Below are 13,144 nucleotides of genomic sequence, written 5' to 3'. Positions count from 1 at the left end.
CAGAACAATAATATGCCGGAGGAAGACTGAAGTGGACAGGATTTAGGATCTTTCTATCCAGTTTTGTTCAGGCAACTACATTAGTCAAAAGTAGGCATTCCAGTCTGCATAGAGAGGCATAATGAAAAACAAAAGTCTTTCTCCTTCTATTTGTACAGCTGCTTATGCAACAGTGCAATGAATTTCCCTTAGTTTCACTGATAAAGAAAGTCAAAAAGAGGATGTTACTAGTTTTGACCCAAGACTAGGATTTCCTGGGTTGAGATTAAGTTAAGATTTGTCTGAGCATGTCTGAAGAGGGATCGGAGGATATACAAGACCATCATATCAATTCAAAGTGGTGATAGGGGTGGGTTCAGAGAGTGGGAAGAAAGTAATTTCCCCTCTGAAAAACTACCTTCTCATTATTAACACTCCATTTCCTTTACATCAGTAGAATGTAAATTTTTACCAGCTTTTACTGAAATGAGGTGTTTCACCATAATATTAATACATTGAGAAGGATGTCTCAACTATTGACCTTAAGCTTCTTGATGAGCTTTTTTCAATATATATAAATCGTTATAGCCACATCTAATTTCATTTGCACAGGTCAAAGTAGTATAAACATTATTGGCAGCCTCCTCCTGTTTTACTGATATATCAGTATCAGAAAAGTTGCCACAAAAATTGTAAACCTGGTGAAAAATGCCTTAAATAATGAGGTTAAATGACAACAGGCTAGTGAGATGATTAGCTATAAAAGAAAAAGGCATTTAGGGGAAAAGACAGAAGTGTCATCACTTTGTGGAAGACAACGTACAAAAAAGGACCCACAGTTCACACGAAATTCACCTAAAACACCTGACTATTTCAAGAACAAGGCCTGATGGGCTTCCTTGATGATTTCTTTTTGTATTGATATTTCTTCCAAATGTTGAGTGTATCTACATTCATACATCAAACAAGTGGAAAGAAATGGACACTTCCACAGTGGCCTGAAGAAAAATTGGCACAAGATTAACTGATACACACAATGCTGCTATTCTCCGGAGATTTTACCTGGGAAACAACATCTCACACACCTTCTCCAAAATGTGTTTAATGTCCCAACCTGTAGTTCTAAACTGTGTGATGGCAGTGTTTTTTTGAAGAGCAGCATCAACGTAACATGATGGGAATCACCACCCATATATAGTCAAATGTGAAAGGCTTGACCATGTAGATTTTTCTTACCATAACCGTGTATTTTTAAACTTCAAACTCTAACTGTTTACTTGTTAGAGGGAAGTAGTACGTAAAAAGGATTCTCAAAAACGTGCAGGATGGGTGTTGTACTTGCAGTATTTTGCATTGAAGTCCACAGAGTTTAGCTTTCTGCCGTACAATCTTTCAAGTGTGTCTTCACAGTATACCAGAAGTGGAACGTGGGCAGGATGACGTAAGGAGCGAAACGTGGATTGTGGACGTCATGATGTAGGCAGACCCAGGGAGACATCTGTCCATTGTTTGTTCTTTTACCTCTGTGATACACTATTTTTCTGTATTCTTATCGCTGTCTTTTGTGTAATTTGCCATCCATTGTATCATGCCGATTTAGCATCTCTTTTCAGGCAATTTAAAAAAAAAACTTTCTGTATTTTTGAGGTCGTTTGTCTCCCTTTAGATGTCAGTTTGCAAATGCATTGTAATCGTCTCTTGCATTTTGTTGGCTTAATTCTCGTTGTGATACGTTTGCACCCATTTTCTTTTTTCAGATTTTTTTTCTATATATTATATTTCGGGTAATTTTGTCTCTCTGTGCTAGTATAATTTTTCTTTTTTCTAAGAGAAATTTTGACAATAACTTCAAAAGTCTGAAATCCCCTTGATCCCTTGGAGCCCCTGTGGTAAGCCAGCTCAGCCATTCAAAGTTATTGGATAAAATCATTCAACTGCAATTCTTTCAGTACAATAGTACAATAATTATAATATAGTAGTCACTAGGGAATCAAAGTACACCACATAGATATGGGAAGTCCCTGGGGGTTGTCTATGGTTTTGCTGTCAAAATGTTGATGATTTTACAGGATTTTCATCAACTGAGAAAATTGGGCTTGTGTATTTCCAATATGATCAGAAGCTCCTGATGTTATGCAAGACATTTTCAAAAGCCCTCACTTTCGTTCATTCCTCGTTCACTTTCACTCTTCTCCCGGGAGACAACAAGCCTGGTTCTATAAGAAAATCATGAAATTGAATGAATGGACTGAATGCAAACATAACAGCAAGTAAAATGTAAGATGTAAAAAGATTAAAGTCTTAAAGATACTGGAGTGCTGGATGATTTTTTTTTTATTACAGCTATCCTCCTCCTCCTCTTTAATGGGGATATTATTGCCTTTTATAAGTCTGTGCATGTAATTTTCTAGTATTCAGGCAAACAAAAAAATAGAAAAAGATCATGTCCAATAGCACCAGTCAGCAACTTTAGTCTGCTGACGGTTACAAACTGGATTTGAGACTGTGTTGAAATACAACTCCAGCGATTGGTGACAATCACACACTTGACCGAAACCTCCTGAACAGCCGTCGTAGAAACTGGACTGCAGAGTGGATTCATTTGTCATCAAAGTCAAAACTGTACTTACGTCACTTGTAGATTCAGTCGCCATCATTTAAAAAAAAAAACCAAACCACTGCAAATGAGTAATTATATTAGAAAGAAAAGTTACAATCAAAATTCTGTAAAAAAAAAAAAAACTGTAAAAGGAAGTTCTGTTTCCTTAGAACACAAATGTTGTAGAAAAGGATGCAGCAAAGCATGATGTGCATTTACTCAAAACTGCTTAGTGTTCCGGATGGTAAACCCTTCTTAAACCACTAAGCAAGGCAAAAGCTCAAACTTTGCACATGCACGTGTGTATTTGAAGAAAATCGTTTTACCGTGCATGGCCATAGTGGAGTGTAAAGTTGATTGAAGTATTACATAAAGAATAAATGTCATCCTTTAGAGGAAACAGCAGGTTTTCTTTGGATCTTGATGGTATAAGATGAATCAATACCAAAAAAAATGTAATGAGAGTGGTTAACTACTTACACATCACTAGTCTGTCTATTTTAGCCCATAGAACAGTGAAGACTGCACACAAGATTTTATTTTTCCCTCTAAACTTTGTCAGCACCATAAAGTGTCTCTGGAGCTCCTTGGCAGACAGGAGGATGTCGTAGATTGGCACTTCCCAGTAACCTCGGATACTCTGCCCTGCAACCACTGAGCTATTCTGAGCCTCAAACTGTCCACTGGAAGTACCAAAATACTCCCCGATCAAAATGCAAACCCGTTCTTACATCATACGCATTACAGGACACCAAGCTGCAACCAGTATTATTCTTTTAGTTATTTATTAATTTTTGGACTCGGTCCACATGAGGGTAAAGTTTTCTGTCAAACATCTTCGCTTGGAGAAGTTAGACAGAATTACATTTTGTGACTATGAAGGCATAACTGAGAGACATCTCATAGTGTTCATGAAAGAAGTAAGTGATGTATCCTGTTGCTGAGAGAACATTCTTCACTAAAAGTGAACAATGGTTGACATACAACCCATGCAAAGAGTAGATGCCCAGCTCTGAAAGCATCATATCCCATTTATATCCATTAGAGACTGCTTTTGTTTCTCAAAGTATTAATGATTAATGAAGAAAACTTGTACGATAAATTACTTGTTTAAAACAGCTAATTCTTCTGGGTTAAAAGAAGAGAAAAATGCAAGGAACCCTCATAGAGGTCTCAAGGAGGTCATAGAGGTCAAAAGGAACACTAAAGAGGAAGTCAAATGCCATCTCTACAACTGGAAAGTAAAGGAAATGGTGATAATACACTGGTGTAAAAACTGGGGGGTGAGTGGGAGTGGACCTAACAAGTCTATGTGTGACTAATGCTAAGAGCTGCCCTATGTTTACAAAGTCTTCTAGAGTAAATGTAGAAATAAGCTTTGGGTGATGTCTGGTTTGGGCTCAGAATGACATCTTCACCTTTCACAGACGATGTGCTCCTGTTGGCCACACAAAGTCCCGACTGCCAGCTTGTAGTGGGACGCTTTGCAGAGAGTGAAACGGCTGAGATGAAAGTAAGCAGCTCGAAGTCTGATACAACAGTTCTTGGCCTGAAACGCGTGGAAAGCACACTCTGGGCTGGGGGCGAGTTGATACCGCAAGTGGAAGAGTTTGAGAATCTCAAGATATGATTCTGTCACACCTCGAAGGTGCAAAGATTTTAGAGAAGCTGTTTTTTTTTTATGGGCTTTTAAGTTTTAGGCTATAGCCAGTAGCCCTGCGTTCTTGGCCAGTGGGCTGTGAAAGCATGTGAGAGTTAATGGTGTTTTGTCAGATGTACTGTTTTTCTGTAAAGCTCACATTTGGAAAGTGTTCTCACACCACTTGCATTTTCTATGTACTCAAAGATGTCCCAAAGCCAATATGAGAGGCATCACATCGCCTAGGACATATGTATCTATGACTAAAGAGCCAGTAGTAGCAGGAAGTGGTCACTGCAGGTCATGTAGGCAGCTCTGACTAGACTGACTAAGCTGCCTAGTCAGCCTAGTCAGCAACAGTAGAAACTGGGTGGTAGGATAGAGGTTGCAAGGATAGAATAGAGGGGGGGGGGGGTTAAAATGAAAATGAAAATTAAAAAGATGAACAACTGTCTGAGTGTTTTGGTAAAAATGTATTTGGTTTGTATGTGTTCTAGCTGAAGAAACAGGCATCACGGCCTTATATTACCTTGCTATGACTGGGGCCCACAGGATGACCTCAAATTGATCATACAATTACCCAATCAAACAATCCCGTTGCTTCACATGCGAGCAAGTCCTGTAACTTGCTCTTGTTGGCTCTGAGTCATCAGAAAGAGAAATTTCAGATAACCTTTTCCACTTGTAAAAGGAAGTAAGACTTATCACCAATTTTCCATCAAGGGGATCTCTTGCACACTGCTTGAGCAGGACTCAGCTTATCTGTATAGTCCTCATCCAGCCAGCTTTTACTAATGCCATGTGGGATTCCATTCTGGGTTCAACGAAGTGGAAACTTTAACTTCGGCTTCACATAAACAGTAAATCAACTTGACAGCCTCGCTACAGTAGCTACATCGAGAAGCCAAAACTGAAAATATATGTCATTAATCTGAGAATCTGCTCATGTGATAGATATGCATTATGGTTTTTTTTTGTTTTTTTTTGTCCAATCGTAAGCAACAGCTTGATAGAGAGCTTGACAGTAAGCTCTTCTGCTGTTATCTAGTCAGTAAGAGCAACGTTCCACTTGCCTATGACGTTGCAGAGCAATATCTTCAGACATTTCTTTCTTTTGGACATGAGTGTGCAATATGAAAAGATGCTGCCTAATGGCCACAGGTCAGGTTTCACATTTTTCTCTGAATCGCAATGATTCAGCAGTGGAACAGAAACTTTGTGATCGCTTCTACAGAATTGCATCTCAGTAATTCCACCTTTTTTTGAGCAGTTACTTCAATCAGATTAAAAGTTTATACGTAAAGATCTCAGCCTGTCGAACTCTGCGTCTTGGTGAGCAGGGAAGATCCATTCGTTAAGGGTAACGCTTTGTGAAAAGTATCTAATCCCGCAAACACAAACTTGCACTTTCAGTGCTTTGAAGTGTGAAAAAACTGAGTCAGAGTCATATGTTTTCATGTGTTAGGCAAGTGTGGACTGGTGTATTACAAAATCAGATGGCGATCTGACAAAAGCAAGAGTGCTGACGAATTTTACATTGGAAGAATAAAGGGAAAATATATTTGTGGCATGCCATTTTAATTGATTTTTGTATACAATTGCAAACAGTGGAGATCATTGGATTATTTAAGATCATAAGCAGTGGTAGAAGAAGAAGAATACCGCAACATAGAAGCTATCTAGAAGAATCTGGTTTCTTGGTTATGAGCTCGCTCACCATTGGTGATGATCAGATATCACCACGAAAACTCAATGATAAATGATAAATAAATAAATAATATTCTGACCTTTGGATACAGCAGATTTGAAATTGTACTTTGTTGGCATATTAGATCCAAAATACCTCTTTGATTTACAACTGGAGGACGTGGTGTGTAAGATTCAAGTGGTGGTTTATGGATCAGCAAACAGTCGAGAAAAGTGTCACAGTGGATTTGTGAGTGATCTATGAAGTATGACAATATTAGATCGTTATTACTGTAATGAAAGGCTGGTGAGTCAGTATGTTGATTTCTGGTTTTAGATTCAAATATTCAAGTACATTATATTACTTTCTATCAGTATTTGGATTTTTGTGAATGCCCCCCACCCCATTCTCATGTTAATGACACCCCATGAGAATTTAAGGGGGTGTTTTGTGTCTGGTGAAACTGTGGGGGGTTTTAATGATCACTGAAATATGACGAGGGTCCACAACTACACACTGCTCTTCTAAAGGAGACAGAATAACAGGGTAGCACCGGCCCAGTCTTTAATCGGGTATCATAATCAAGGCTTTTACATGTCAGTGGAGTAGAAAGTCCAGTGTTCTCCTTTTAAATGTGGTGAAGCCTAAGTATAGTGTAGCATTACATGGAAACAGCCTCAAGATCAAGTCAGGTGCACAACAAGTAAAGTCAAGTCAGTTCTCCAACAAATAAGCTCTAGAAATATTAAATTTTATCTCACTGCATGTACATGGACCACAATATGGCTGAAAATGGAAAAATCGAGCAATAAAATCAGAGGGCCTAACAGAGGGGTGGTCAGGTGAAATATCAGAGCTGCTGACATGATGCCATCAGACAATACGGAATTAAATAGTCAAATGGATCCAAATGTGGCTGACACTACATTTCTACTTTCCTACAATCTGCCAGAACAGCCCACTGATCAAACCCTTAGATTGAGAAAATCAATCCAAGCATCGTGGCTGATATTGGATCAGAAACATTACGCACAACATCGGTGTGAGGAAGCAACAGGGACGTCAGACCTCAGGGGATAAAATATTCAAAAGCGTGAGTTACACTTTCTGTGCGGAAAACACGTTTATTTCAAATGAACTAAGCAGTCATTTCGTCGCTGCGTGAGGGGAAGACCATGCAATTAATTATTCATATGTTTTGTAACCAGCAGAAGCATCGGGATGCCGCTATGCAAATGTTTGGTTTAAGTGGATTTTCCATTTAAATTACTGGGCCTAAAATATCTTAGGGATTTTCTCAGTCAAGTCAACGTGGACTCTGTGTGTGTTTTGTGTGGCTGAAATTTGTTTTCCCAATTATTGTTATAGTTTGTTAAAAGGCATCGTTCCTCAGCCTGGTCTAAGTAACAAATAAACCAGATGGAAATAGTATTACAAGCAGCTTCGTATGTTGGATGTTGCATTTCTGCTCTACCTGGTTACTTTGAAACAAACCAGTCTCAACCCGAAGGTTAAGGTTTCTGCATGCACCGGATGCTTGACGTAAACTTTGTCAATGGGGTTCCTCTTGAAGGGAGGTAGGTTCGATGGGAAATCCCTCCAGAAGAATATAAAATGTGAGCCCGACGTAAAGACGAGCCAACTCCTTCAGGCCCCTGCAGCCCTCAGCATCAGAGTAAACCCAGCCAGTGTTTCCCAGCAGCGCGTCATGCCCTCTAAATTCAGTAAGTAATTTACAGGCTGCGGTGCGAGGGTTTCCTGTAGCCGCTCTCTTCCTCTTTTCATTCATTCATTCATTCATGCTTGTACGCAGATCTTCAGCTGCTCTCTGCGGTGCTGCTGGCGGCTGCACTGCTGCGGCGCGCGTCCGGAGCTCCACTCGAGGACGCGCCCACCGATGGCCCGGCAGCGGCAGGTGACACCTCAGGTGAGGAGGAGGATGAGGGAGAGGAGGCATCCTACCTGGTGGGAAGTTTGGATATGTTGAAGACTTGGGAAAAAGTAATAGGACAAACCAACACTCATCAGAAGAAGGTGAGAGCTTTAATCTAGAAGTTCACTGAACGCCGTTTCTCGGGTCGTTTGTTTCTCATCATCTTCCCTACCTGTCTTTTCAGTTTGAAGAGGAATTTCAGGGTAATGTGGATTACCTGTTCCTGGAAAACTACAAACACTCCTCCTTCCCAGCTGAATGCCCAGACTCCAACTTCAGCAAGGTAGACAGATGATCGCTTTCCTTTTTCTTTTTATTTGTTATCTTGTTATACTGACCAGTCCAATAAAATGGAGTTTTGGTTGCTCACGTCTCCTCTCTGTCCAGGATGCCTGTCTGCAGAGGCTGGTCCAGGGTCTGCTCGTCTACAGGGTTCTCCTTAAGCATGTAGAGAGGGAGTACCCCAACTCTCCAATCTTGCAGATGGTCAACCCAAGCATTTGCCTGCTGATCCCACAGATAAGAAAGAAGGTAGGTACAGGGAATAATAAAAAAAAAAAAAAACATGCTTGAACCAACCTAACATTTATTATCCGTTTTTATAACAAAACCACAACATACAAACTCTTGCGAGTAAAAGGTTCAAGTATCAACGCATAAATAGTGAAGCATCTCAAAACCATGACTTAGCACATAAATCAAACTGGGCAGATAGGCAATCATTTAGTATGCGTGCCCTGATTTTGCTTTTCGTGCTGTTTGTTAAATGCCAAACTGGGCGTTGGATTCCTTCCTTAATCAGTCAGTTGTGGCCCACAGATGAGAAACGGTGACCGGGTCACGGCCCTCAGCAGCAGCCAGGAGGAACAGCTGCTGAAAGAGCTGAACAACAATCCCGATGCTTTCCACCGAAAGATGACAGCGCACAGCATCCTGTACAACCTCCGCCTCTTCCTCATCGATGGCAAAAGATCATTTCGCAAATGGGAGATGCCCATAAGACGCACGGCCCACACAAATGGGGCCTTATTAGTTTCCTCCAAGGGGGAAAAGATATAAAAGAGGTCTAGTTCTACAAATCAAGGTGTAACTCAGGGAAATTAGTTACTTATGATACCGTTATTCTTCTCTGTGACTCTCAGTCTGACGGTGCTCTGGTGGGGAAGACCAATCTACTGTATTGCATATTGTGGGCCTGAGGGCTTGAATCTTATTTATCTTATTTATACATGATGAAATAAGTTATTTATTAAAGAAAACCCCATGATTGTTAGATAAATCATCTTGAAATGAAATGAGTACTTTAAAGAGATTTTGTTGCCTTTTCATTCCTGGACTGTAACAACTCACACCATCAGCTCTGTTGGCAACAGTTAGGAGACATTTCTAAAGAATGTTTTTTAACAAAGAAATCACTGTTCTATTTTTACTTCATGAGAAGCTCTTTTTTTGTACTAATTGTTAAATCATGTTTTTCATGTCACAAAGAATTTTTTTTCTTACGTGTTAAGTTCAAGGAAATTTTTCTACAAATGCAGAAATAAAAACATTTAAATAAATACTAACTTGGATAAATAGCAAGTTTCTTCCAACTTTCCACACAGCTTAGGACTCCCATCTATTGAGTGACTGTGGACAGATTCTGATCAGTCACTTGTACGCTCAGAGGAAGCTGAAATGACAAACTGTAGGAACTGATAAAGCCAGCAAACGCGCTGATAAATGCACACGAATCATGGTCAATATTGCAGAATCCTCTGTGGGATTTTTTAAATAAACTTCAAAATAAAAGCCTTGACAACGTTGATGCCATTTGTCAAGGCTTTTATTTTAAAGTTTAGTTTAAAAATCCCACAGAAGATTTATATATATATATATGGGCAAAATCTCTGGAACATCTTCAGGATTCTCGATTTCAAGAATCAAACAAGACAGGAGTGTCATTCTTTGAGGTTTTATTGTGAGAAATTTAAATTACAAATAAAAAGGAGACAAACATGAAATGGACCATAGCAGACGTCACACATTCACAAAGAAAAACACAAACATCTTTGCAGGGACATGGAATCGTATCCTGTACACGCATGTTTTGCAGAAAATGACGCCCATTCATTATTTTTCCAACACTGGGAACTATGATTTCGAGAGGAAAGTGAGATTCTGATCTGAGAGATGATGTTCATTTCCTGGCCCACTGATGGAAGGTCACATGGTCTTGATGAGGGGAAGGAATTGGTTGTGAGAAGGTGCTCCTCAACCCCAGAGCAAACTGGAAGGAAACAAATAAAAACTCATCAAAATCCCTGAAGTCCCCTGAAAACAGGCAGTTACCGACTGATTATTCCTGTGTAGTTTTTTTAGTTTGTTTGTTTAATATAAAATGTCCACAAATATCTCACTTTGCCCACAACACAAATGAATTTTGCCCTTACGGACAGTAAAAATAGAAAACATTCAAATGTACTCACCCTAATTTTTCAGTTACCAAAACACTTGGCGACTACAGCTGAAAATGACTTTAGTAATTGTTGCCGCTCTGGATCATATACAGTGGTTTTCATTTGGTCTTGCTTACTGTAATGTTATATCATACAATCAAATTGAAACTCATTTAAAAATAAATCATCTCTTTTATGGTCTCATAAGAAGCGTTCAGTGTTCGGACGCACACTGTTGAGTCCGCACACTACAGATAATCTTTAATTGGAACAGTTTTATTCCATTTAACCCCAATGAAAGTTTTTCCACTGTTTTCTACTGCTAAGTCGGAGCTTCTGGTCTCTGCCACAGTTTAGGCACCGAGGACCAGGAGAGCAGACATATAGCCAGTCAAATGTGCTCCAATTCTCCACCCTGAAACGCTCTGGTTGCCTGAGCTGTGATTTTTTTATTATTCTTAAACATGCGCATCAAACAGGTTTCCAGCTTGCCCAGCTTAAAAGATAGTCCAAGGTGCTGTCAGACAGCCAGTGCCTTTCATATTTTTCATTGTCCCGTCTCTTTTTTTGTGCCAACACGTAAGAAATTCTCGTAAGAAAGTCTTTTTTGAGGTCCTAACACACCTTAGGAGCTTTTCCCAGCATGAAAGGAACCAGAACTATATGGTGATCGGTAACAGAGAAGCTCAAGTGTATCAGAAACAGCCCCCTGGTCAACGGGGACTGGGAGACCCATTGGGAAGCTCCCCTGTAACCGTTAACTCTCAGAGAGCCGATAAAATGTAGTATTTTTCCTATTCTTAGCTGGACGATCTCATTTCTTTAATATAAGCATAGCATTAGTGCCTCTTCATTGGCTTCTTCAGAATTCAAGAGAAAATGTAATGTTCACATAAAGTTTAAAATCAGTGTGCAACTCCCACTGACAGCCAAACAAGACACCATGTTTCACAGAGGCAGAACCAACTGTTGTCTTGGTAACGTTTCTGGCAGAACTCTAATTTGTCTCAACAGCTTTGCTCTTTTTGATGACCCCACATGTCAGCACACACCTCACGCCAGTCTATCCTTACCTCAAGATGTTCGGTTCAGGCATTCCTGGATCTGCTCCTCGTTTGAAACCTGCAAATCCAAAGCATACAGAAGAATTACAGGACGCTGCCTCTCATCCTAAAGGAAAGCCTGTACTACAGGCAGGCCAGATCAGCCCACAGGGCAAACTTGTTCTAACACATTGTGAATGTGGTTTGGCTTTTTTCTTTCTGGAAAAAAAAAAATCAAATCAAATCCTAAAAGGTGATCTGAAGCATTCACTGCCTTCAGAGATGTACACGTTAACCATCCCATGTTATCTTCTATAGCATCTCACTATCACGGATGCTGACATTGGGACTGAATGTTTAGGGAGTAACCTTCACACTGTGCTCTCCAGGCCTGAGGATGCAACGACCACAATTCATATTTTGATTCATCAGATGCAGTTTCCAGATTCACTAAAATTCTTAATGATATGACGTAACAGATGATGAAAGTCCAAATACTGTTTCAGCATTGGCGTTTCCATTCTGCTGAAGTCGCAGAAGACTCTCTCACGGACGGCAAGTCCACTTGCTATGGATTCGCATATGCAAAAATATCAACTTCCCCATCTACACCCCTCACCACAGCCATGCAAAGATCCCAACTTCCCCAACTCTGCTTCTTGACCACAGTCAAGTATTTTGGTCCTCCAGAAATATCTTCAGAGGAACAGTCTTAAACCCACCAGGGGCATTCTACTTTGGTCCTTCAAAGTCAGCATTTTTCTACATTATAGAGGCCTTGCAAAGTCCTCAAAAAAAATAGAAAAAACTATCTTACACACCTTCACCATCAACGTGGATAGCGCTGCCTTACATGTACTCCAGCTAATTAAATAAGGCTGGGCCTTAAACCCTGCATACTATGTTTATGAGAGACACAATGAAACAATATCCAACGTAGGTTTTAATGCGAAACCTTCTGTACTGTCTCTGTAAACAGCAACGCTGACAGTTAGCTGTAGTCAAAGGCTAACAAGCTGAGCTAACATTAACAAGACACATCTCCTCAGCTCCTGCGTCATCTGTTCGGATACTGACCGAGGTACAGCACGGTTGGGATAAAACCCCATCGGATCACAAACTGGCCGCACTGGAACAGCTGCTGCAGCCGCTGTTTGGTTTCTTTAGTCAGTTTAGCCATGTGTTTATCCTGAAGAGCGAGGCTCCTGGAATTCCAAGGACAGGAAAAAGGAAGTGACGTAGGAGAACTAACCCCCTGTGCGCTGAGTTAACCGATGCTTTCCGTCTTCTCTATGTCGCCATCTTGTGGTGACTTGTATAACTGTAGCTTCGTTACCGTAACTTCCATCGGATGTTTTAATAATTTAGCTTCACTTAATTGGCTCCCTGTTAAATTCAGAATATAATTTAAGATTCTTCTCCTCACATATAAAGCTCTTAATGACCAAGCTCCATCATATCTTAAAGATCTCATTGTAAGATATTTTCCCAACAGAGCACTTCACTCCCAAACTTCAGGTTTACTTGTGGTTCGAGTGTCTAAAAGTAGAATGGGAGGCAGAGCCTTCAGTTATCAGACCCCTTTCTTGTGGAACAAGCTGCCAGTAAATGTCCAAGAAGCAGACACCCTCTCTACCTTTAAGATTAAGCTCAAAACTTTCCTTTTTGATAAAGCTTATAGTTAGGGATGGCTGAGGTGATCCTGAAACATCCCATAGTTAAGCTGCTATAGGCCGAGGCTGCTGGGGGCCCTCTTATGTCACACCTTTCCTCACATTTCTTGCATTTAACATAGCTCAAATGAAGGAAAGTGTACACATTAAGAT

The 13,144-nt window shown here is 40.2% G+C and overlaps 2 protein-coding genes across 2 annotated transcripts; one reads left to right on the top strand and one right to left on the bottom strand.

The window, feature by feature from the left end:
- The first annotated feature begins 5,408 nt into the window (after positions 1–5,408).
- On the top strand, positions 5,409–8,896 carry il6 (interleukin 6 (interferon, beta 2)). Its single transcript, XM_072370084.1, has 7 exons — positions 5,409–5,463; positions 5,558–5,577; positions 7,478–7,628; positions 7,718–7,938; positions 8,022–8,120; positions 8,225–8,368; positions 8,657–8,896. Exons 1-7 carry the CDS (start codon positions 5,409–5,411, stop codon positions 8,894–8,896), a joined length of 930 nt encoding a protein of 309 aa, XP_072226185.1.
- An 886-nt stretch (positions 8,897–9,782) lies between these two features.
- On the bottom strand, positions 9,783–12,552 carry tomm7 (translocase of outer mitochondrial membrane 7 homolog (yeast)). Its single transcript, XM_072370160.1, has 3 exons — positions 12,396–12,552; positions 11,349–11,397; positions 9,783–10,106 (listed from the first exon to the last, which is right to left on the bottom strand). Exons 1-3 carry the CDS (start codon positions 12,496–12,498, stop codon positions 10,091–10,093), a joined length of 168 nt encoding a protein of 55 aa, XP_072226261.1. The 5' UTR covers positions 12,499–12,552; the 3' UTR covers positions 9,783–10,090.
- Positions 12,553–13,144: the final 592 nt, after the last annotated feature.

The sequence above is a fragment of the Leuresthes tenuis genome, unplaced genomic scaffold, assembly GCF_036924035.1.
Source record: "Leuresthes tenuis unplaced genomic scaffold, fLeuTen1.0.hap1 SCAF_18, whole genome shotgun sequence".
Taxonomy (NCBI): domain Eukaryota; kingdom Metazoa; phylum Chordata; class Actinopteri; order Atheriniformes; family Atherinopsidae; genus Leuresthes; species Leuresthes tenuis.
Note: the sequence above shows the minus strand (reverse complement) of the source record. Positions and strands in the feature narration are given on the sequence as shown.